The following is a 24,465-nucleotide window of genomic DNA, read 5'->3' on the forward strand; positions in this document are numbered from 1 at the left end:
CCTGTTTCTGGCTTGTTCATTGAACAAACGTATTGAGCACCTCCTGAGTGCCAGGCGCAGGACTAAATCCTGGGGTTCATCCCTGAACAAGACAGGTTTCTTACCTTCATGTTATTTAAAAGAGTTGGGTGTCTCAGGATTTGTCTAAGAATGTTTTATTTTGAATAAAATAGATTCATTGCATAGAATGAAAAGTTTGTTTAGATGTGCTCTACTGTTTGATTTTGTACCTATGTGCCTGTTTATAATATCTTCTAACTCTGATAAAATTTTATTCCCTATACTTATTAACAAGGTAACTTTGCTACTTTTATTAATGCTATTCTATAAAGGTGAGGTAAGACTGAACTGAATTGGAAACTTTAACTTAATAGTTACAACTTTCCAACAATTATGCATTCACAAGCCCTTAAAGGATTCTTTATAAGCAACATATTGAGTTGACCAAAAAGTTTGTTTGGTTTTAAGTAAAAATAAAAGACATATTTTTCATTTCACCAAGAACTTTATTGAACAGTGTATTCATTAACCAAATAAGCTTCTTGACCAAAACAGTATTTTCATTTTGGAACAAGTTGATGCATTGAGATGAGAGTTCTATTTGGGAGGGAAATTTTTTTGGATCATAACATTCTTGAACTCTTCTACAAGTGTTGAAATAGACTGGCCACTATTCCTGAGTGAATTCCGTCTTTATGTAGAAAAGAACTAGGAAAAATTAAGTATGCCTGTAGATCTAAATTGAATCATTCGGGTTGACTTTTGAACTCTGTGCTAATTAACTTTTCTCTATTTAGATTAAAGCTTTCTACGCTGAACCAAGATAAACTGTTGACTGATATAAATAGAAACCTGTGGGAAAAAATGAAACACTGCTCTGATGAGGAGGTACTTTTGTCTCATTTTCTGAATGGGAATCAGTATAGACATTACAATGTTTATTGTGAAATTAGTACCTGTTACTTGATAATTCGACTTCACTGGTAGCTCAGCTGGTAAAGAATCCATTTGCCATACAGGAGACCTCGCTTCAGTTCCTGGGTCGGGAAGATCCCCTGGAGGAGGGCATGGCAACCCATTCTAGTATTCTTGCCTGGAGAATCTCCATGGGCAGAGGAGCCTGGAGGGCTACAGTCCGTGGGGTCTCAAAGAGTAGGACACAACTGAGTGACTAAGCGCTCACACACACACACACACATACACACACTCACACTTGATAATTAGTGGTGAGTTCTTTAGTTTACTTCTCAGGTATAATATGTCAGTAAGATTTTATTATACATCAATGATTGTTAGTATAGAACCTTACATTTCTTACATGATCAATTTAATATATGAAATACATTTGAAATTTAGAGTTCCCTTCTTGTTTGCTTTTCACTTAGATTTAGATAGGGAAGAGATAGACTTTAATTGATTAAATGAGCAACTCATTTTATATTTGCCCTGATTGAAGTTTTATTAACTAAGAACCTGTCTATTTTCTAATTTGTAGTATAAATGAATTTTGTACTGGAATTATTCAACTGGAATCAAAGTTGAAATCTTTGGTTCTGGACTTAAGCTATTAAGTGAAATTAAATTTGCAAATAAGAAGCCCTAGGAATCCTAGTCTAGGATGGGCAAATCTTAGCACGTAGCAGCCTTCCCAGACCATTTGCCTTTTCTAACTCGTTTGTTTTAATGCAGTGTAATCTTTGACTTTACAGCTGAAGGCCTTTGGAATTTACTTGAACAAAATAAAGTCACGTTTTACCAAGATGACTAAAGTCTTCACTCACCAAGGAAAAGTGGCTCTATACAGCAAGCTGGTGCAGTCAGCTCAGGTAATTTGAGACCGTTAAGAGCTTAGAAAGATCTATTAAAGTTACTTTATAGTGATTGTGGAATATGAAGAATGTTCCTTAGGAGACATGTGAATGAGATTTGGGCAAAAACTTAAAATTGTTCATAAGAAGTGAGGTTCAGTTTAACAAAAGTTGTAAATCCTGGCATCTTGAGTAATTCTAGAATATATTTACTAATATGGGTATATGTCTCATCTCAAATTATACATATTGAAATAAAACAATATAGAATTATGATCTTCCTTTGCTAAGGACTGTGCTCTGGTATTATCTTCCTCGTAGTCCATACTCAGCTATGTATGTGTATGCATGTATTTTTAAAAAATGGCATTTTCCAAAATGATCATCCTTGAAGAAAGGTCCTACATAAAAAAACTTTTCATTGGCAAATAAGTCTGGGAAGTGTTACATACAGTGTCCCCCTTTTGGAGAAATATAATAGCTAACATATTAAAGTCTAAGATCAGAAATCTTTTTTTTTTTTTTTTTTGTCTAAAAAGAAAAAATGCTATATTTATATTTGATCAGTGTTTCCCAAATTTATTTGACCATAGATCATTTTTATAAACTCTAAGTTATATATATTAACATCTTATATTACATAGAAATCTAAAATAAAGTATAAAATATGAATTAATATTAATCTGTTATGTATGCTTAAAAAAACTTTTTTTAAGACAAGACTTGAAGCTTCGATCTTTTAGATTTGCCTGTTCATGGGACTTCCCTGGTGGTCCAGTGGTTAAGACTCTGCACTTCCACTGCACAGGGCATGATTCAATCCATGGTCGGAAACCAAGATCCCGCATGCTGCACTGCACACCCAAAACAAAAATAACAAACAAACAAAAAGATTTGCTTGATCATAAATTAGACGTAGCAGTTATGTTAGCAGTTTGAACCGTTTATAATGTTCTAATGTTTTGTTTTGAGGTTTAACTTGACAGTCTTATGATATTGTGTGTTTAGAGTGAGAGAGAGAAACTTCATAAAAGGATAAATGAGATGGACGACATACTTAAGAAGATTGATAACTGTCTCACCGAGGTGGAAATAGGTAAAATATCTTGAATACGTTTCCAAAAGAAAATTCAATTGTATCTAAATCCTTCCCTACTTTGCTAGTAGCACTATGCTGAAGCCTGGTATTTAGCAGCTTGAGACATTAAATTAGAGCAACTCTTTTACTGTGGTCATTCATAACATAATCAAGAAATACCCAAAATAATAAGTCTCTTTGGAAAACTCTTCATAACCTAGACTGTAATCTTGTGTTGTTTTTTAATAAATGAACTTGTTTATCCTTTCAGTTTGGTCTCTCATTATCCTGACTTGTTAGTTTTGTCTTGAAACTGCTTTTACAAAGATCACAAAATTTCGCATAATCATCAAATTTGGTCGCTCTCAGTCCTTAGCCATCTAGATCTCTTTCAGTATTTGACACTGCTGATTATTCTTTTCTTCCTGAAACGTTCTTCTCCCTGAACTCTATGATATTGCTCTATCTTGATACTGTTCTTTTCTCCTGACTGTTCCTTTTAGCTCCTCTGTTGTCCCTTATCTAACTAACTCCTTGTGTAGCATTCATCTATTCATTTCTATATTTTCTCCCCTAATACTTTCATCTGCCTTAACAATTATGTTTATATGAGTGATTCCCAAATTCAGTTAAATTCATCCAGCATTTGTTCAGCACCTACTACCTGCCAGATACTGCACTTAGTGTCAGAAAAAATATATACACAGATTTTTGCCCATTTTTAAATATTTATTTATTTAGGCTGCTATGGGTCTTCACTGCAGTGTGCAGGCTTCTTTAGTTGTGGCATGGGACATCTTAGTTCCCCAAACAGGGATGGAACCCGAGCCCCGTGCATTGAAAGCTTGGAGTCTTATCCACTCGACCACCCGGAATGTCCCAGATTTTTGCATTCAAGTGACTTGTAATCATTTTGCATGAGGGCATCTTTCTCTTTCTCTTGAGTTCCAGACTTAACATTTCCAGCTTCTTACTGAACCTTTCAACAAAGGGGTCCTTTAAGCACCTTAAACATTTTGTGAAAAAATGGAAGTTATTGTCTTCCATTTTCAAAATAATATCTGAAAATTTGTTGTCTATGATACTTCTCATTTGTATTAACAGTGTCATCATTCTTATAAATTGTAAAAGGCTCATAACTTTTATTGTCTTTGAGTTTCTCTTATCAAATCCTGTTATATCTGCTTCAGTATCTTCTGTGTTCTTCCCCATTCCCATTAACACTATCATTAATTCTGACATGTGCTATTTCAGATCTTCTAACTAATCTTTCTACACTCTTAATTTCATTCTATCTCTTTCCAGTCCAACCTGTACATTGCTGCAGGTTTAATAATTATAAAGGACAGTATTCATTATGTTCAGTTCAGTTCAGTCACTGTCATGTCCCTCTTTGCAACCCAGGGACTATAGCACACCAGGCTTCCCTGTCCATCCCCAGCTCCTGGAGCCCTCTCAAATTCATGTCCATTGAGTTGGTGATGTCATCTAAACATCTCTGTTGTCCCCTTTTCCTCCTGCCTTCAATCTTTCCCAGCATCAGGGTCTTTTCCAATGTGTCAGTTCTTCTAATCAGGTGGCCAAAGTATTGGGAATTTCAGCATCAGTCCTTCCAATGAATATTCAGGACTGATTTCCTTTAGAATTGACTGGTTGGATCTCCTTGCAGTCCAAGGGACTCTCAAGAGTCTTCTCCAACACCACGGTTCAAAAGCATCAATTATTTGGCACTCAGCTTTCTTTATAGTCCAACTCTCACATCCATACATGACTACCTGAAAAACCATAGCTTTGACTAGACAGATCTTTGTTGGCAAAGTATTGTCTCTGCTTTTTAATATGCTGTCTAGGTTGGTCATAGCTTTTTTTCCAAGGAGCAAGCATCTTTTAATTTCATGCATGCAGTCATCATCTGCAGTGATTTTGGAGGCCCCAAAAATAAAGTCTGTCACTGTTTCCATGGTTTCCCCATCTATTTGCCATGAGGTGATGGGACTGGATGGAACCCATGATGGGACCAGATACCATAATCTTCATTTTCTGACTGTTGAGTTCTAAGCCAGCTTTTTCACTCTCCTCTTTCACTTTCATCAAGAGGCTCCTCAGTTTCTCTTCAATTTCAGCCATAAGCATGGTATCATATGCATATCTGAGGTTATTGATATTTTTCTTGGCAATCTTGATTCCAGCTTGTGCTTCATCTAGCCCAGCATTTCACATGATGTACTCTGCATATAAGTTAAATAAGTAGGGTGACAATATACAGCTTTGACGTACTCTTTTCTCAACTTGGAGCCTGTCTGTTCCGTGTCCAGTTTTAACTGTTGCTTCTTGACCTGCCTACAGATTTCTCAGGAGGCAGGTAAGGTGGTCTGGTATTTCCATCTCTTTAAGGATTTTCCACAGTTTGTTGTGATCCACACAGTCAAAGGCTTTGGTGTAGTCAATAAAGCAGAAGCGGATATTTTCCTGGAACTCTCTTTTTCTATGATCCAACGGATGTTGGCAGTTTGATCTCTGGTTCCTCTGCCTTTTCTAAATACAGGTTGAACTTCGGGAAGTTCTTGTTCAATACTGTTGAGGCCTCACTTGGAGAATTTTGAGCATTACTTTGCTAGCTTGTGAGATGAGTGCAATTGTGCAGTAGTTTGAACATTCTGTGGCATTGCCTTTCTTTGGGATTGGAATGAAAACAGACCTTTTCCAGTCCTGTGGCCACTGCTGAGTTTTCCAAATTTGCTGGCATATGGAGTGCAGCACTTTAACAGTATCATCGTCTAGGACTTGAAATAGCTCACCTGGAATTCCATCACCTCCACTAGCTTTGTTCATAGTGATGCTTCCTTAGGCCCACTTGACTTCAGACTCAGGGTGTCTGACTCTAGGTGAGTGATCACACCATCGTGGTTATCTGGGTCATGAAGATCTGTTCTGTATAGTTCTTCTATGAATTCTTGCTACCTTTTCTTTTATGTTACTACCCTGAAAAACTTCTGCCTTTCCATTTATTACAAAATAAAGTCCAAACTTCTGAGCTTGACATTTAGTGTTCTCAACCATCATTTTCAGATATTCCCTTCTTACATGATTTTTACTATTATTCCCTTACACATCCTAAATTCCAACCAAATCTTGTCATTTCTATGCAGTTCTGCCACTTTGTGTTTGCCTAATACATTCTCCTTATATTTTTTACCAAGGGATAGTGTTCTCTCTCTTGAGCTGCTTTGTCTATTTTATTGTACCTATCATGTCAAATTGTAATTATAGTTACTTCTATATAGTTTACTTTCCTAATTAATTTGTAAGCTCCATGGAGGCAAAGATCAGCTTTTATTTTTCCCCATATCCTTCAAAATTCTTAGCACTATGCTTTGCACAGAAAAAGTGCCTGGTGTATATTTTCTGCATTGAACGGGTAATAAATATGTGAAGTCCATAGTTAGACTATCACACCCCTTTGTTCATTACCTTGCTTTTTCACTTCATGGAAAAAAAATGGAAGCCATTAAGGCCAGAATTTCTAAACTTTCTGCTACAAAAGAAATGAAACTTTTATATATCTGTATCCATTCTTTCATCCTTCCTTTCTTTTCCCTAAGATCAATCTCTCCACCTAAACTTTGAATTGCAGCCTCTCTTGTCTTCTCAGGAATCTTACTGCACTGACTTCCACTTATCTCTTGTATTTACAACCTCTCTGCCTCCTCCACTGAATATATTCACTTCTCACCTTTAAAAGTACCAACAATCATACTCTTTCTCTAGCTGCCACTGAGTGGCTCTCTCTTTCTGTCTTCTTTCTTCATTATTCCTTGAGCAAATTATGAAGTACCTATCATGTGCCTTGTATAGTGCTTGGTGCTAAGACTACTGTAGTGATTAAAAACAGAACTTTATGCCCTTGTGGAGTATTTTTTTATATTTGTCAATCCTCCCATTACTATCTTTTAATTCAAACATTCATACATTAAGAAAGTCTTCCATACTTTAATTTTTTACAGTACTATACAGAGCTCCAATACTATTTCAGTTTCAAATTATAGGAGATTACATTCAAATATGTTTGGATTTGACAATTTGCTTTTACAATATTGAGGAAAGATTATAAGCATTAAATAGTTTTATGGTAACTGCTATGGAAGAGTGGTTCCATGGTGCTGTAAGTTCCTGAAGTAGAAATATAACTGTCGGGTCAGGAGAGGCTTCCCTTTGAGGAAGTGGCATTTAAGCCAAGATCTGAAGAATAAGTCGGGGCTAAAGTGAGAAGGGAGGGAAAAGCAGACTGTTCAATATCAATAACACAGACAGAAGCCTTTCTTTGGAAAAGAATATACCAAGTAAAAGGATCTAAAATAAGGCAAATGTGGCTAGAATAGAAAGAATGAAAGGGAACATAGTCTGAGATAAAGCTGGAGATGCCAGCTTTAGGGACCAGGTCAGGGAGGGCCTCTTAAGGAGTTTTGACTTTTTCTGAAATCAGTGAATAGCTATTTGAAGGGTGTTAAGCATTGGCTGTAAATTAAGAAGTTAAGCAGTTATTGGATGGTATGGTTAATAAAGGACAATAGCTTATATAAATGGAACTTGGTAGTGGTGAAGGAAAAAAGTAGATTCAGAAAATATTTCTGAGGTAAAAGTCTAAACTTGATTTGGATGTGGAGAGAGAGAAGCCTTTTAGGGATGATTCCAAGGTATCAGAAATAAATTTAAGTATGTGTGTGTCCATTTATATATGTGTATGTGTTCCTGCTTAGTCCATGGGGTTGCCTAACAATAATTTTGATGTATGCAAATTATGTATAAACAATTTACATCTGCCACTAGAAGCAAGTCTTCTTATGAAATTATTATTGTATCTCAATGCTTTTTTGTCAAGGAAAAGGTGGGTTAAGATAAATGGGACTTCCCTGGTGGTCCAGTGGTTAAGACTCTGAGCTTCCAATGCAGGGGGCCCAGGTTCAATCCTCGATCAGGGAGCTAAGATCCCACATGCCACACAGCGTGGCCAAAAAAATAAATTAATTAATTAAATAAAACATGGTGTAGAAGAATTTAAAAAAAAAAAGATAAATGCTTGTGAAATATTCTTAACACGACATTTTAGGACCATCTCTTCTTTTCATCTCTGGTTGTTTAATTATTTTTGACTGAGTTATTTTAATCCATGGTCTACTTTAGAAACTAAGAATTTGGAGGATGAACAGAAAGACAGTCCTATGGAAGAACTGAATTCTGAAGTGAGAGCTGCAGAGAAAGGTAACTGATTTAATTAGGGAGATAAATGGGGAAAAAGTCTTCTATTCTGAGTTTTTTATTTAAATGAGATTAATGAGATAGACTTTTCAATAAAACAGATGATTTTTATACCAGTATTTTAATGTGTAGATTCTGATAGATTTGTTTTTGTTTTTCTTTTCAAAGAACTGGAACAGCTGAAAACTGAGGAAGAAAAGCTTCAAAGGTTAGCCTTCAGTTTGAGTGTTAGAAAATATGCTTAAAATATTAAATATATTAAAATATGGTTAAGTGATTTACAACCTCCAGAAACTGACAAGATTGAGAACATGAATATTGACTAAGGTTGAGCCAGGGCTTCTACTCCACTTTGAACTTGACCTTGGAAGCCATCTTAGCAGTATACTCTAAGCATTTATTGCTTACAAAGCATTAATCCAAGGTAGTAGTCCTCAAGCTTGTGTAGTATCAGGATCCTGTTAAAGAAGATCTAGCATTAAACTGCTTTTATATGACACTTAAGTGTAAATAAATATAAAATAAGGTATGTGTTTCTTATACTCTGGATCTTATTTAACTATAAGACTCAAAGAAATCAAATACAAATAATGACAAAACCAGTAAAATTCCAACTGGAAACATTAACTTGATAGGTGATAATAATTTAGCTAAAATTAAATTGATGCTAGCAAAATGACTAACAAAATATAAATTCTGTTTAGCTCTAATAAGCTAAACAAAACCAAATGCATGCACCAAAATTATGGCATGTTTCATTTTTAAGGTGGGCATTCTTATGGTCTACATTATGCTTACATTTTTAACATCAAAATGAAAAGTAAATTTTTTTGAGGTTAGTTTTTGTTAATTTATTTTTAATTGGAGGATAATTGCTTTACAATATTGTGTTAGCTTCTGCCATACAACAATGTGAATCAGCCATAAGGATATATGTTCTAGTGAGGTGGATGAACCTAGAGCTTGTTAGAAAGAGTGAATTAAGTCAGAAAGAGAAAAACAAATACCGTATATTAAAGCATGTATATGGGATCTAGAGAAATGGTACTGACGAACCTATTTGTAGTGTAGGAATAGAGACATAGAGAATGGACTTTAAACACAGCAGACGAAGGAGAGGATAGGATGAATTGTGAGACTAGAATGAAACATGTACATTACCATATGTAAAATAGATCTATAATGGAAGTGTTGTATAACACAGGGAGCTCAGTGTTTTGTAACAACCTAGAGGGGTGGGATGGGGTGGGGGGAAAATGTAAATTTTAATAATAATAGACCCACACTTCTAGTTTAATGTTTACTTAAAAAAAACTAAAAATGCAAAAATATATGTCATTCACCTCACTGGGGAGCCATTTAGCACATGGCTTGTTGTCATAAACTTTGATTTTAATGATGTCTGAATTCTCTAGCAGTGACCTTATCTTTCTGTGAATACGTGGTTTGATTTGCAGAGATTTTTTAGAGCTGGAGATACAGAAAGAGCAGATCCTTGCTCAATTAGACTTTGTGCAAAAACAAACAAAGAGAACTGAAGAGCTACTGGATCAGTTGAGGTAAGGGAAAACAGATAGCATTAATTTGTGTTTTATCCTGTACCTTTGTGGTTGTCTCAATCCACAAGTGCAGTTGACATGTGTTTATAATGTCTATCACTGTTTTTAATCTATAATGCAATGTATTCTCAGAAAGAAGAATTAATATACTCAACGGTAAGCTGAAAGTATACAAGGTGGGAGAGCTATGAAATTTGTAATGTTAAAATATTTAATATTTTATATTGCCTAGACTTGGCTTTTCTCTGATATATAACTCAGAATTGAGTCAGTTTTTATTTCTTTCAAAAGCATAAGTTTGTACATTCACAGTATTGAAATTAAAATAATGACTATCTCCCAAACCAGTAGAAAACTCCAGTAGTTGCTGATGGTACTATTCAGATGGTAGAAGTTAACTCTCTTCTTTTATCTTAAAAAATGTTTTTTTGTCTTTTCTTTTTCTTTAGCTTGTCTGAATGGGATGTCATTGAGTGGAGTGATAATCAAGCTGTATTCACCTTTCTTTATGACACAATAGAACTCATCATTACCTTTGGAGAGCCAGTAGGTAAGTAGCAAGAATAAGATAATTCCTCTGTAGGTAAATGTATGGTTAAACTTACTAAAGATTCATATCTTTGTTTTAATACAATATTAACATGTATTGACATGATGAAAGTACTGCTGAAAATCTTAAAAGAGGCAATCACTTTAATTAGTGATAATAGAATTTTATTTTATTAAATAAAAAGTTAAAAAATTCAGCTAGTGAAAGTTGCCCTTTGTTAAATTACATTAGATAATAGAAATTTTGCCTATCCAGAAAAATGGATCAACATGCTCTTCACATCTATCTACTCTGATTTCTTTTTTTCCATCTCTCTGTCTGTTATGATAGAGGATTTGCTCTAATGCTGATGATTCTTGACTGGGTTTTTGATGTACATAAGTTAACCCAAAAAAGTAATTGGAAATCCTCTGTGTATTGATTGGTAGGTTTATCAAAATAGGTAAACATCACTAGATGGTAACTTGATAGTGTCCTAGCTATTTTGTTATAATCTCCTGTCAGTATCTTTAGGTCTCTTCTCTTGAAACAGCTTCAGCATGGCCAGCCCTGGGTGAACATGGCCAAATTGAAACTTTGAATCTTTATAATTTCTCAGCCTCCAAGCTCAATTCTCCTTAAAAGTTCCTGGGAATTCCTTGTCTGTCCAGTGATTAGGACTTGCACTTTTACTACCATGGCCCCAGGTTCAGTACCTGGTTGAGAAACTAAAATCCTGTAAATCGTGTGGAACAACCCCCCCAAAAAAAGTTCCTTTTCTAAATGAATACTATCAACTTCTGTTCAGGTCCAAAATTAAAAGTTAGGAATCACTCTATACCTCTTTCTTCTTTACCTGGCATATCTAAATTATGAGTAAGACTTACTGATTCAGATTTAACATTCATCTACTTTTTTGTGTCTCTTCTGCCAAAAGACACCTCCAGTCTATACAATAACACTATAGGTAGTCTTTCTGGAACTTTTTCTTTTCCCCTCTATTTCTTTCTCCTTCCTGTAGCTGTAGTAATTGTTGAAAATTTTATCATGTACCTCCTACTCTTAGACTGATGATCAAAATGTTTATAACCTGTAAAGCCCTGAATGAATTGAACTTTTCCTTCTTTTTCTGCCTCATCGTACACTGTTCTCTACACATTGGCCACAGTGAATTTCTTTCGTTTCTTTAAAAGATCATGGTCTTTCCATTTCTCCAAAGAAGACAGACAGATGGCTAACAAACACATGAAAAGATGCTCAACATCACTCATTATCAGAGAAATGCAAATCAAAACCACAATGAGGTACCATTACACGCCAGTCAGGATGGCTGCTATCCAAAAGTCTACAAGCAATAAATGCTGGAGAGGGTGTGGAGAAAAAGGGAACCCTCTTACACTGTTGGTGGGAATGCAAACTAGTACAGCCACTATGGAAAACAGTGTGGAGATTCCTTAAAAAACTGTAAATAGAACTGCCATATGACCCAGCAATCCCACTTCTGGGCATACACACTGAGGAAACCAGATCTGAAAGAGACACGTGCACCCCAATGTTCATCGCAGCACTGTTTATAATAGCCAGGACATGGAAGCAACCTAGATGCCCATCAGCAGATGAATGGATAAGGAAGCTGTGGTACATATACACCATGGAATATTACTCAGCCGTTAAAAAGAATTCATTTGAATCAGTTCTAATGAGATGGATGAAACTGGAGCCCATTATACAGAGTGAAGTAAGCCAGAAAGATAAAGATCATTACAGCATACTAACACATATATATGGAATTTAGAAAGATGGTAATGATAACCCTATATGCAAAACAGAAAAAGAGACACAGATGTACAGAACAGACTTTTGGACTCTGTGGGAGAAGGTGAGGGTGGGATGTTTCGAGAGAACAGCATGTATATTATCTATAGTGAAACAGATCACCAGCCCAGGTGGGATGCATGAGACAAGTGCTCGGGCCTGGTGCACTGGGAAGACCCAGAGGAATCGGGTGGAGAGGGAGGTGAGAGGGGGGATCGGGATGGGGAACACATGTAACTCCATGGCTGATTCATGTCAATGTATGACAAAACCCACTGAAATGTTGTGAAGTAATTAGCCTCCAACTAGTAAAAATAAATGAAAAAAAAAAATAACGGATAGTTGAAACATCTAAAATAAATTAAAAAAAAAAAGAAAAGATCATAGTCTTTCATGCTCAGTCATATTCCATCCTACCTCAGGACATTCATCCCGATGTTTCTTATGCCTGGAAACTTTTGCCCTGTCTTAGTCCTCTGGGTTGCCATTTTAAAAATACCGTAAACTGGGACTTTCCCTGGTGGTCCAGTGGTAAAGAATCCGCCTTCCAGTGCAAGGGACATGGGTTCAATCCCTGGCTGGGGAACTCAGATCCCACACGCCTTGAGACAGCTAAGTCCATGCACCAAAACTACTGAGCCACCAGCTCATTCTAGAAGCTATGTTCCACAAGAGAGGCCTGCGTGCTGCAACTAGAGAAAACTTTTACATACCATACACTGAGTAGCTTATAAACAACAGAAATTTATTTCTCACAGTTCTGGAGGCTGGAAGCTCAAGATATGGGTGCCAGTATGGTCAGGCAAGGGCCCTCTTTCAGGCTTCAGACTCTTCATTGTATCCTCACGTAACTAGCTAGTTCTTCAAGGTCTCTGTTTTAAGAGCACTGATCGCATTCATAAGGGCTCCATCCTTATGATCTAAGCACCTCCCAAAGGTGCTTACACCTCCTACAACTATCACAGTGGGCATTAGGTTTTCAGCCTTTGAATTTTCAGACCATAGCACCTCCTCGTCACTAAGTAAATGTCTACTAATAGTCCTTAAGAGCTCAACTAAGTTATCACTTTCTCAGGAAAGTTTTCCTTGACTCTTCTTTTACTCACTCCCTCTGCTATTTGCCCTGCTGGTATATGTTCTCATTGCTTCATGCAGTTTTCTTAATTGTGCTTATTACAGTTTGTAGTTCTTGGTGTGTTTATTAGTGCAATTATCTGTGTGTCCCCCTGAGCTGTAATTCTTTAGAGCATAGGTTGATCATGTTTGTTTGTCTCACTAGCATATCCTCAGTGCCTAACACATAGAAAATATTCAGTAGAGTGAAAAGAATCAGAATCTTAGAGACAAGAGATAACTCTGGTGTATGGAAGAACAATCAGCTCTCCTAGCTACCTAAAATTTATTGCTGTTATTTAGTCGCTAAGTCACATCCAACACTTATGTGACCCTATTCGCTATAGCCCGCCAGACTCCTCTGTCTATGGGATTTCCCAGGCAAGAATACTGGAGTGGCTAAAATTACTGTGACGCTAAAAGCATAAATTGTTTTCACTGTATTTGTGCAAAGATACTAGGTGTGGGGAGGTTGTAGTCATCTTCTTTATATGATTCCTAAAAAGAATATTATTTTTGCACAGAAGTTAGGGTTCAAAGGAGGAGGCCCTGATAAATTTACAAAAATGTCCCACATCTTACATTTCCTTAAAGGCCTGACAGTTAATATAGTTCAGTGTTCTCAGGGGAAACTTTACATACACAGAGAATAGTATGATTCAGGGATAAAGTTTCAACTGTTTATGAAAAAACCCTGCTACCCAGAAAGAATAGGATTCTAAAGTACTGAGTTGTATGTGACTTTAAATCAGATGATAAAAAGAAATACTGTTCTTATGCTGGTTTTTCCTAGTTGGTCTCCCTTTCCTGGACAAGGCTTATAGGAAGATTGTTGATCTGAATTTTCAATCTCTGTTAGATGGTAAGTTCAGAACATTTAATCCAACAAAACTTTGTTGGAAATTTATTTAATATTCATTAAATTATTTAATAAGTGTAAATTGTTCCTTGAGAACTCTTTTACATACTAACTTAAATATAAACAAGGATAACAATTAGAAATGTGTTGTGGACCAAAACCTGCTTGAGAATTGTTCCAAATATTGTGTGGGCTTTAAAAGAAATTTTAAAAAATTATTACTAAATCTTGAGTAATAGCTATTTCCATAATTTAAAAATTACCATTATGGGTACTTACTTTGTATCAGACATGTGTATTAATTACATCAACACTATTCTCCATTTTGCAGTTAGAGAACTATAGCTCAAAAGCAGTAAGTATACAGAGTGAAGTAAGCCAGAAAGATAAAGAACATTACAGCATACTAACACATATATATGGAATTTAGAAAGATGGTAACAACAACCCTATATGCAAAACAGAAAAAGAGACACAGAAGTACAGAACAGACTTTTGAACTCTGTGGGAGAAGGTGAGGGTGGGATGTTTTGAAAGAACAGCATGTATACTATCTATGGTGAAACAGATCACCAGCCCAGGTGGGATGCATGAGACAAGTGCTCGGGCCTGGTGCACTGGGAAGACCCAGAGGAATCGGGTGGAGAGGGAGGTGGGAGGGGGGATCGGGATGGGGAATACGTGTAAATCTATTGCTGATTCATGTCAATGTATGACAAAACCCACTGAAAAAATAAATAAATAAATTTTTTAAAAAAAAGGCAGTAAGTATTGTGCTTAGGATCACTCAGGTAGTAAGGAAAGCCAGAATTTAAACTCAGGGTTATATTACATTTAAACCTACACGTTTATCTCAGTTTTATTCTGTATGTGATAAAGGTTTGAGTTTATATCACAGTATCTTATGTTCACTATATATGATGATTTATGTGTTTGAGAATAAAATGGAGATGATAGTTAGATACCTAGATGTTTGAAGGTACTTCTAGTTAATATTTCATATGTGTGTGTGTGTGTGTGTGTACATATATAAAATACATGAATAATAAGTAATACTCTGCTTTTAATTTTTTTTTTTTTTTTTTTTTTGCTTCCTCAGAAGATAAAGCTCCTCCTTCCTCCCTTTTAGTTCATAACCTTATTTTCCAGTACATTGAGCAACAGGAATCCTGGAAGAAGACATGCACAACACAGCATCAGCTACCCAAGGTAAATTCCCACTGAAATAATTTAAAGGAAAATTATGTCAACTGTCCCAACTGTGAAATTTTATGTATGTAATAGTGAATCCTGAAATGATAAATGTACTAAGATATACTAAACTGTTTAACTTTGGGGGATTCTTTATAAAAGAGTCACTAAACCCTGAAATGTTTTTATACTTCCATCTTTTCTTTTTCTGTTTTTCCCAGATGCTTCAAGAAATCTCACTGGTAGTGAGCCATTGCAAACTCCTTGGAGAGGAGATTGAGTTTTTAAAGCGATGGGGACCAAATTATAACCTAATAAGCATAAATGTGAACAATACTGAGTAAGTGTATTAGTTTCTGTAGAGCTGCCATGACAGAGTACTACAAACTAGATGGCTTACACAACAGAAATTCGTAGTCTCACAGTTCTGGAGGCTGGAAGTCTGAGGTCAGAGTGTCAGCAGGACCAGTTCCTTCTGATGGCTATGAAAGAGAATCTATTCCATGCCTCTCCTAATTTCTGGTGATTTCCTGGCAGTCTTTTGGCATTCCTTGTTAGTAAATATGTAATCCCAGTAGCATCTTTTATCTTCACATGACATTCTTCCTGTGTGTATGTCTGTGTCCAAATGTTCCCTCTTTGTTAGGACACCAGTCATTTTGGATTAAGGGCCCACCCTACTCTGGGATGATCTCATCTTAACTAATTAATTCTGCAATGATCCTCCTTACAAATTAGGTCACATTCTGATGTACTAGGGGTTAGGGCTTTAATACATGAATTTTAGGGGACACAACCCATGACAGTAAGTAGTTAGTCGAAAACTTATTAAAATAATGTAATTAATAGTTTCATGACTAATGATGAAAATACAACCATAAGGTTGCTTTGTTCCAGATGTTTTACCCTCCGTTCATTTGATAAGCAATGATGTATACCAAAGGTTCAGTATAAAAAGAAAATGTATTTGTGTTTCATTCTATTTTTGTTTTGTATGTTTAATTGAGGATCTTGTCTCTTACAGATTGAAGCTTTTATTCTCCAGCTCAGCAGCATTTGCAAAGTTTGAGATAACTTTGTCTCTCTCAGCCCACTACCCATCAGTCCCGTTACCTTTTTCTATTCAAAATCACCTTGGAAACATTGGGTGAGTAAAGAGCAAGCAAGAAAGGGCTCCCAACTACTTTTTTACCTTTGTTCTTTCTTTTGAAAGATTTCTCAAAGTGGTCAGAAAATGGATAGACCATAGTGAAAGCCAGAAGTCACCTCTCTCTCTGATTTCATTTTGAAGAATTTGTTCTTTTAAAATCAGTGAACTTCATTGCTATCTCCAGTGAATACTGGAGACCATTGGTCTATTTTTTTATACTTGCTACATTTTATGGTCACTCCTTCATAAAACAGGAATTGAGAAGGAAAAAAAATCCTGCTTAAGTTTAGCCCAGATCATATCTGAACAACTTTTATGGCCTTAAAAACAGACTAATCACTTTAAAAATTGTGTAGTCATAGTGCTTTTCTCAGTTAGTTTGTGGAACAGACTTAAAAGTACTTCGTTTCTACTGTATGTTTTGTGATTTTTTGTATACACTGTGGACAGATTGCAAGGTGATAGAGTTTAGAATATGCACACCCCAAATCTGTCAGCAAACACCAGTAGTTTAAATTTTTAAAGCCAGAGAAAGCAGCTAAGTCACAATACCTCACAATTACATACATAATTGGTAATTAGACCTTATTTTTAGAATCTCAGTTCAAATTGGACAGTCTGATTATTTCCAGAAATGCCTGTTTGTGCTTCCTAGTAGATTCAGAAACCCTAACTCAAAAATATGAATTTCACTGAAATGAAGACAAGTTTCCAGAAAAATTAATTAACCTTTTGTTCTTTCCAGCCAAGATGAAGTCACTGCCATTCTATCTAAAGTGCCACTGGAGGACAACTACCTAAAGAATGTAGTCAAACAAATTTACCGAGATCTGCTTCAGGACTGACTGCCATTTCTACCACTAGAATCATGGATTGCAGTTATAACAGTCAAGCACAGTACACTTAATAATAATACTGTGTCAGCATTTCAATTACTGTTTAATATTCATCTTTAGGTCATAGAAGTCTAGTAAAGTTTCTTCTGATGGAAATTTCTCCCACTAAAGTTGTGCTGTCTGCTTTAGTACAAACTCTTTAAGAACTAACTTTTAAGTATAAGAGGAGGGGTCACCACAAACAAAGATATTAGCCATTTTCCCATATCTAGGGCTGTGATTTTTAGGTTTCTGGCTTCTGCCTACCAGATATTTCCAGGGTAGTCATGTCTATTTACAAACCACTCATCCTCCGTTTTTCTCTATTCCAGAGATGTTATTAAGAGAAAGCAATAGCACTCAGCTATTGGGGTGGTTGCCATCTTCTCTTAAACACCTTGTGTTCTTTTATATAGTGTCTACTAGCATTTTCCTAATAAATATAATTTTGTAGGGAAAAATTAATTTTTGGTCTGATATATATCTGTAAATATATTAATACTGTTTTTGTGTTTGTGATATAGTAAAGAGATGTATATAGAAATACATGGAGATGTATAGAGAGACATCCCTCTACCTGGGCAGTTTCGAAACATCTTCCTGAAGGATGCTTTACAACAAGATTCTCAGTCTCCTTCATTTAATAACAGCTTCAAACAATATCACACCCAAAACACAGGTTTGTCAAGTTTTGGTAATGGTAATGAACTTTTAAGTATTGGTTTCTGAAGCCAAACACTTTCTTATACACAAAAATAGGCACGTCCACTGATATTGAATAATCAACATTATCTGTAAGATAGACAAATGTGAAAAAACTTCATCCAATCTTTAGTCAAATCCTAATCATGATAATTTTTGTTTCCCTTATATATTTCTCAAATATATTTACATTTTTAAACTAATTTGTCTTAATATTTTGCTTTATATTTTGGGATCAGTTTAAAGTTTTATGGGTCCCATGAATGTTATTTGCCCTCTTGATTGGCTTTTACTCCTGAACTACTAGTCAAAATAGTAAATGGTCTTTTAAGCTTCAAAAGTCAATGTAAAACTCACTTGCCATAAAAATCAATATTTAAATGTTCCCTGTTTCTGTAAACTCCTTGAAAAAATTTTAAGGTCATCAATATGGTGTTTCCCTGAAACTTCCCATGAAATTTGTGTTCTTACTGGAGTTGTTTTATTTCTTTCTTTAAACCTAAAAAGTAGAAGTTTTGTTTTATGTATTTTGGCAACCTGGAATGACCAGTTCCAAGGATGATTTGGCTTGTAATGATAATCTCTGCTTTCTTGGGTTTGGAGTACATAATTGTATTATTTATCTAGTTATTTGCTTTTCTATTTGTTCAAAGTATTGGCTATTTTTATAAAATTCTTTGGAAGTTTCTTCACTAGTGATTGGAAGCAGATTATTTTTTGCACTATTAAAGTAAGTTTATTATGTAAATATTTTTAAAGCAGTATCTCTTTATGAAGTTTTTTTTTTTTTTTACCCTATATCCAATATATCCTTGAAGATATGCCTAAGCAAGCTCCCTTTAGGAATACTCACCTATTTGAAAACTCAGATAAGATTAAAGTATGTCAGGACCTTAATAAAAGGACCAGGTACAAACCGTAGTTATCCCTGTGTGTCTAAGGCACAGTAAAAGAAAACTATTTTGAAGTCCCTTAGGAAACTATCATTTCTTAAGAATTAATGTAGTGGTTCTCAAAGTATAGTCCCTAGACCAGCAGTCCCCAACCTTTTTGGCACCAGGGACCAGTTTCATGGAAGAAAATTTTTCAACAGATCGGGGGCCAGGGGAGGGGTATGGTTTAGGCAGTAATGTGAGCTATGGGGAGCAGCAGATGAAGCTTGCCCACCACTCACCTCCTGCTGTGCAACCTAGTTCCTAACATGCTGCAGACTGATAACCAGTCTGTGGCCTGGGGGTTTGGGACCCTTGTTTTAGACAACCTCCCTTAGCTCTTCACAAGTATCCATGTTGTTGACCTAAAGTCTAGACTGCCAGATATTTCTCCAACAAAAATGGATTCAGGATCAGAAGAAAACTGCAATTCATGGTCTGCAACCATGGTGGGCCACATGCAATTTCCCGCTCTACAAGGAAAGAAAAACACTTATAGAGAGGAAGGGAAAGCCAGGAGGCTACAGGAAACAAAGGCTTTTCATTGGCTGAACCCTTCCCAGAAAAGGAGTCTCTTCTTTTTGTTGGACTCTGCCAACAGTACAGGCCATGAGAATTCCCCTTTCTGCTCTTCTTCCTCTACTTAATCGAGGTTTTTGATTACTAATTTTTTAAAATATGAAATCAAAATGAAACAGAAAGGCAGGGAAACGCTGCTAGATTGCAGGAGACTAAAGGACTTTTGAAAAGCAGGAGAATGCTCTTATTAGGAAACACATGTCTGCAATTTACTTTCAAAAGATTTTTTAATATATATAATTTTATTTATTTATTTTTGGCTGTGCTGGGTCTTCGTTGCTGAACAGGCTTTTCTCTGGTTGCAGCAAGCGGAGGCTACTCTAGTTGCAGTGCATTGGCTTCACTGTGGTGGCTTCTCTTGTTGGGCAGCGTGGCTCTGGGGTGTTTGGGCTGCAGTAGTTGCAGTGTACAGGCGCGATAGTTGTGGCTCAGGGTTCTAGAACACAGGCTTAGCAGCTGTGGTGCATGGGCTTAGTTGTTCCATGGCACATGGGATCTTCCCAGTTCAGGGATCGATCAAACGCGTGTGTCCTCCATTGGCAAGAGGATTCTTTACCACTGAACCACCAGGTAAACCCTCAAATATTTTTTTTAAAGTATGTGTGCGTATGTGCATATATGCATGTGTGTTAGAGATGCAGGAAAAATGAGAGAAAACAAATACAACAACATGTACATAGGTGTTTAAATGCACTGTTTAATTCCACATGCTACACAGTGTGGCCAAAAAAAAAAAGAGAGAAGAAAAAAAGGTTTTCTTGGTGGCCAGGCATGAGAGGTAGTACAATTCTAAGATTTCACTGAGGCTCTAGTAAAGACTGATGAATTGCTTTTGTTCCGTAAGGAAGTATATCTTCCTAGAGCTGTTTCTGATGCCAAATTTTATTTCTTTCCTCCCTAGACTATGCCAAATTCTTTCTGGTGATGTTTCCCCATCCTTTAACAATTTTCCAAAATGAAAAATTGTATTGTGTTCTTTTTAAAAATTGTGCTTAAATCACAAGGAAAGTAAACATTTCTCTCTTATTCTGTCCCTAGACACTCAATTTCCCTTTTTAGAGACAACCAGTGTTACCTGTTTCTTATCTGTTGTTCCAAAGCTGTCTGTATACAAAAGTAAACATGTATGCAAGTAGGTATGAGTGTGTAAATATATATTTTTTCTCTCCTTTTTTACACAAATAGCCCATCAATACACACTGTCCTTCACTTTACCTTTTTCACTTAAGGACATATCTTGATAGGTTCAGATCAATACATAAAGAACTTCCAACACATATTTTTGCTTTTAGTTAAATCGTAGACCACCGGATGGATGTACTATATCTATTGATAAGCATGTAGGTTGTTTATCACCTTCTGCTACTGTAAGTTATGCTGAAATTTTGCATATGTGTAAGTTTATCTATAGGATAGCTTCCTAGAAATGGAGCTGTTAAGTCAAAGGCTAGTTGCATTTGTAACTTTAATAGATGTCAGCAAACTGCCCTTTAAAATAGTCAAATCAATCCTACTAGAAATGAGTACCACAAACTTGCTAATACAGTGTGTCCCAAGCTTTTTGATGGTAATCTCATATGTGCTTTAGAGCAATTTGTATGTCCTTTTCTGTGAACTGTCTGTTGATAATATTTGCCCATTTTTCTGAGTTATCTTTCTCATTGACTTGTAGAATATGTTTATAAAAGAATTCTTTTTGATATAGGTTGCCAAATTTCCCCCATTTGTTGGTTTACTTGACATTATTTATGATGGGTTTTGCCATTTAGAATCTTAAAGATATATATATAATGATGAAATGAAATTAACATTTTAAGGCAAGACAAGAAAAATTTTTCACTGCCCTTTCAGGCCTCCTCCCTTCCCTCTAGTGTGCAGTGTGCATCTGCATTATGCATTAACCAAACCTCCCCAACCGCAGAAATACCTGTTCAAACATAGAGACAAGTTTTTCTTCTGGCACCAGCCATGTAGTCCTTAGAAAAAAACATTCTTTTCTCATTCCTGTAAGAGATCTCAATGAACTACCACCTACCTTGTATATGTGGACATCTTTGGTGAACTTATGCATAAAGATTATGACTGATATGACTGGTACAGAACAGACTTGGTCAGGTGACCTGGACAACACCTAATGGAAGAAAGTTCTTTTCTTAACTACTTAACAACTCTATTAATGTTACTAGCCATGTTACTTGTATTCTGCCTATTTTATAAGATTACTGGGTTGGTTAGTTGGTTTGTTTTTTGTGTGTATGCTTTTTTTTTTTTTTTACATTACAAAATGTGTGACTGAGCCTCCAGTAAAATAATAATGACTAAGGGACTTGAAATGATTGACCAAATATATAGTTGGTGGCTCAGGCAGTAAAGAATCTGCCTGTAATACAGGAAACCCAGGTTTGATACCTAGGACAGGAAGATCCCCTGGAGAAGGGAGTGGCAACCCACTCTGGTATTCTTGCCTGGAGAATTCCATGGACAGAGGAGCCTGGCAGTCTACAACCCATGGAGTCACAGAGTTGGACATGACTGAGCCACTAACACTTTCACTTTTCAGGGGACTTGAAATGATTGACCAAATGTATAGTTCAATAAAATCAATGTTTATAATAGTGTAGGTATGGGAATAAGCCATTTCCTGGGCCATAAGAGACAAGTAAGACAGGCAATCCAGAGGCTTTGGGCAACTATTAATAGGCCCGAGTCCAGTAATAGCACAGTGAGTGGCATATCAATGAACTCCTCGCCTGACCTGGGAATGAATATTCCTAATGCTGTGGGACAAATTGGTCATGAAATGCCTCCCAAATCTTTGTCAAAATTAAGACACAAAAGGAGGGTTTTGTAAAAGAAAAAATGTTGGCCACCATCCAGTTCTATAAGATGCGAGTCATTATCAGTGTAGGATGACACACAGTACATCCCAGAAAGGAATTCAGGGCGAAGAGCAGGATGAGGCATTTCATGCTCTGGCAAAACTGGCAGAACTGGCCCTCAGATATTTTCTGGAGAAAATTTTATGAATCCAGTTTCTTGCATCTTCCCATACTTAGAAAAGTACTAACACCATTAACTAAGATATCTATTCTTTTTGAATAGTAGTCAGCTACCAAGATGCGTGCTTGGTTGCACATATCCCTTTGTCAAAAGTCACGTGTATACCTGGCTTTCCCCTTTATTTCTTTGGAACCTGTAAAGCCCATGGTTTCTCTTAGAATTTTTATGGTTTAACACTTTACATTTATATCTTTGATCCATTTAGAAATTTATCCTAACACAGAGTATGAGATAAGGATCAAAATTAATTTTTTTCAGATGGCTATGTGGTTATCTCAGCCCCATTTAATGAACACCGTTTTTTTCCCAGTGGTTCATAATTTCTCTCTTCTCATATACTAAATTTCTCTATATATTCATATTTATAGCTGAGTATGGTAGACGGAATAATAGCCCCCCAGAGATGTCCACATCTTAATTCCTGAAACCTATGGATGTAACCTTACATCACAGTAGGGACTTTGCAAATGTTCTGAAACATATTGACATGTGGAACGATCCTGGATTAGTTGGGTGGGTCCAGTGTAATCACAAGCGTCCTTATATGAGGGAGTCAGGATGTCAAGAGTCAGAGAAGGAGATGTGATGATGGAAACTGAGATCAGAATGATTGTTGGCTTTGAAGATGGAGGAAGAGTCTACGGCCATACCACCCTGAATGCGCCCGATCTCGTCTGAAGATGGAGGAAGGGACCTCAAACCAGAGAAGGCAAATGCCTCTGAAAATTGGAAAAGGCAAGGAAACAGACTCTTCTAGGACCTCCAGAAGGAACATAATCCTGCCAACACCTTGATTTTAGTTCATTGAAACCCAGAATTTAGGAATTCTGACGTCTAGAATTATAAGACGTCTGTTGTTTTAAGCCACTAAATTTGTGGTAATTTGTTACCAGCAGCAATAGGGAACTACAACTCTGGGATAACTAGTCTGTGCCATTGACCTATTTTTGTGTACAAGTACATTTTAATTATTATAGTTTTATAATTTAGTTTATTGGCTGGTTGGTTCAGACCCTTTTATTTCAGGGTGTCCCTGGCTCTTCCTGCTTTTTATTTTACCATATAAAAGTGAGAATTTTAAAAAAAAAAAAAGTGAGAATTAGCTTGTTCGGTTCCAAAAAATTCTTGTTGACATTTTTACTGAGATCATGTCGTATTAAATTTAAAGATCAACTAATGGAGGACTGCTATCTTAAAGATGCTGAGTCTTCCATTACAAGTAGATAGTATGCTTTTCTGTTTTGTGTCCTTCATTATCTTAAAGTTCCTATTAATGTGTACTTTTCTTGTTAAGTTTATTCCAAGACATTTTATATTTTGTTACAATTTAAAACTATCATTGTAAAGTCAAATTTGTACAAAAAATTCAAACCATACACAAAAGAATATGGATGAAGACAAACTCATTCATATCTTACTAGAGAGCATCCTTCCAAATACTAGGGTTTTTTAGCCATAAAGAAGGGAATGACTATTGGATAGGCAACTGCCAGTGATTGACACAAATCCCACTGGGATTCCTATCGGAAATTCTGCCATAAAGGTGGTGTCATCTGCATATCTGAGATTACTGATATTTCCCCCCCAGCAGTCTTGATTCCAGCTTGTGCTTCATCCAGCCCGGTGTTTCACATGATGTACTCTACATGTAAGTTGAATAAGCAGGGTGAAAATATAGAGCCTTGATGTACTCCTTTCCCGATTTGGAACCAGTCCATTGTTCCATGTCTGGTTCTAACGTGCTTCCTAACCTGCATAAAGGTTTCTCGGGAGGCAGATAAGGTGATCTGGTAATCCCAGCTTTTTAAGAATTTTCTGGTTTGATGTGATCCACACAGTCAATGACTTTAACGTAGTCAATGAAGCAGAAGTAGATGTTTTTCTGGAATTCTCTAGCTTTTTCTCTGATACAGTGGATGTTTGCAATTTGATCTCTGGTCCTCTACCTTCTCTAATTCA

At 36.2% G+C, this 24,465-nt stretch overlaps 1 protein-coding gene across 1 annotated transcript in view; it reads left to right on the forward strand.

The window, feature by feature from the left end:
- The window catches only part of KNL1 (kinetochore scaffold 1), a 67,705-nt gene extending 49,022 nt beyond the window's left edge, over positions 1–18,683 (forward strand). Inside the window, 13 exon segments of the mRNA XM_043471492.1 lie at positions 798–888; positions 1,710–1,826; positions 2,817–2,904; positions 8,068–8,145; positions 8,311–8,350; positions 9,600–9,701; positions 10,151–10,251; positions 13,952–14,020; positions 15,117–15,226; positions 15,430–15,548; positions 16,233–16,355; positions 17,104–17,197; positions 17,199–18,683. Of these exon segments, the coding sequence (XP_043327427.1) occupies positions 798–888; positions 1,710–1,826; positions 2,817–2,904; positions 8,068–8,145; positions 8,311–8,350; positions 9,600–9,701; positions 10,151–10,251; positions 13,952–14,020; positions 15,117–15,226; positions 15,430–15,548; positions 16,233–16,355; positions 17,104–17,197; positions 17,199–17,222 (1,156 nt within the window). The 3' untranslated portion in view covers positions 17,223–18,683.
- The last annotated feature ends 5,782 nt before the right edge of the window (positions 18,684–24,465 follow it).

The sequence above is a fragment of the Cervus canadensis genome, chromosome 6 (assembly GCF_019320065.1).
Source record: "Cervus canadensis isolate Bull #8, Minnesota chromosome 6, ASM1932006v1, whole genome shotgun sequence".
In the NCBI taxonomy this organism is placed as follows: domain Eukaryota; kingdom Metazoa; phylum Chordata; class Mammalia; order Artiodactyla; family Cervidae; genus Cervus; species Cervus canadensis.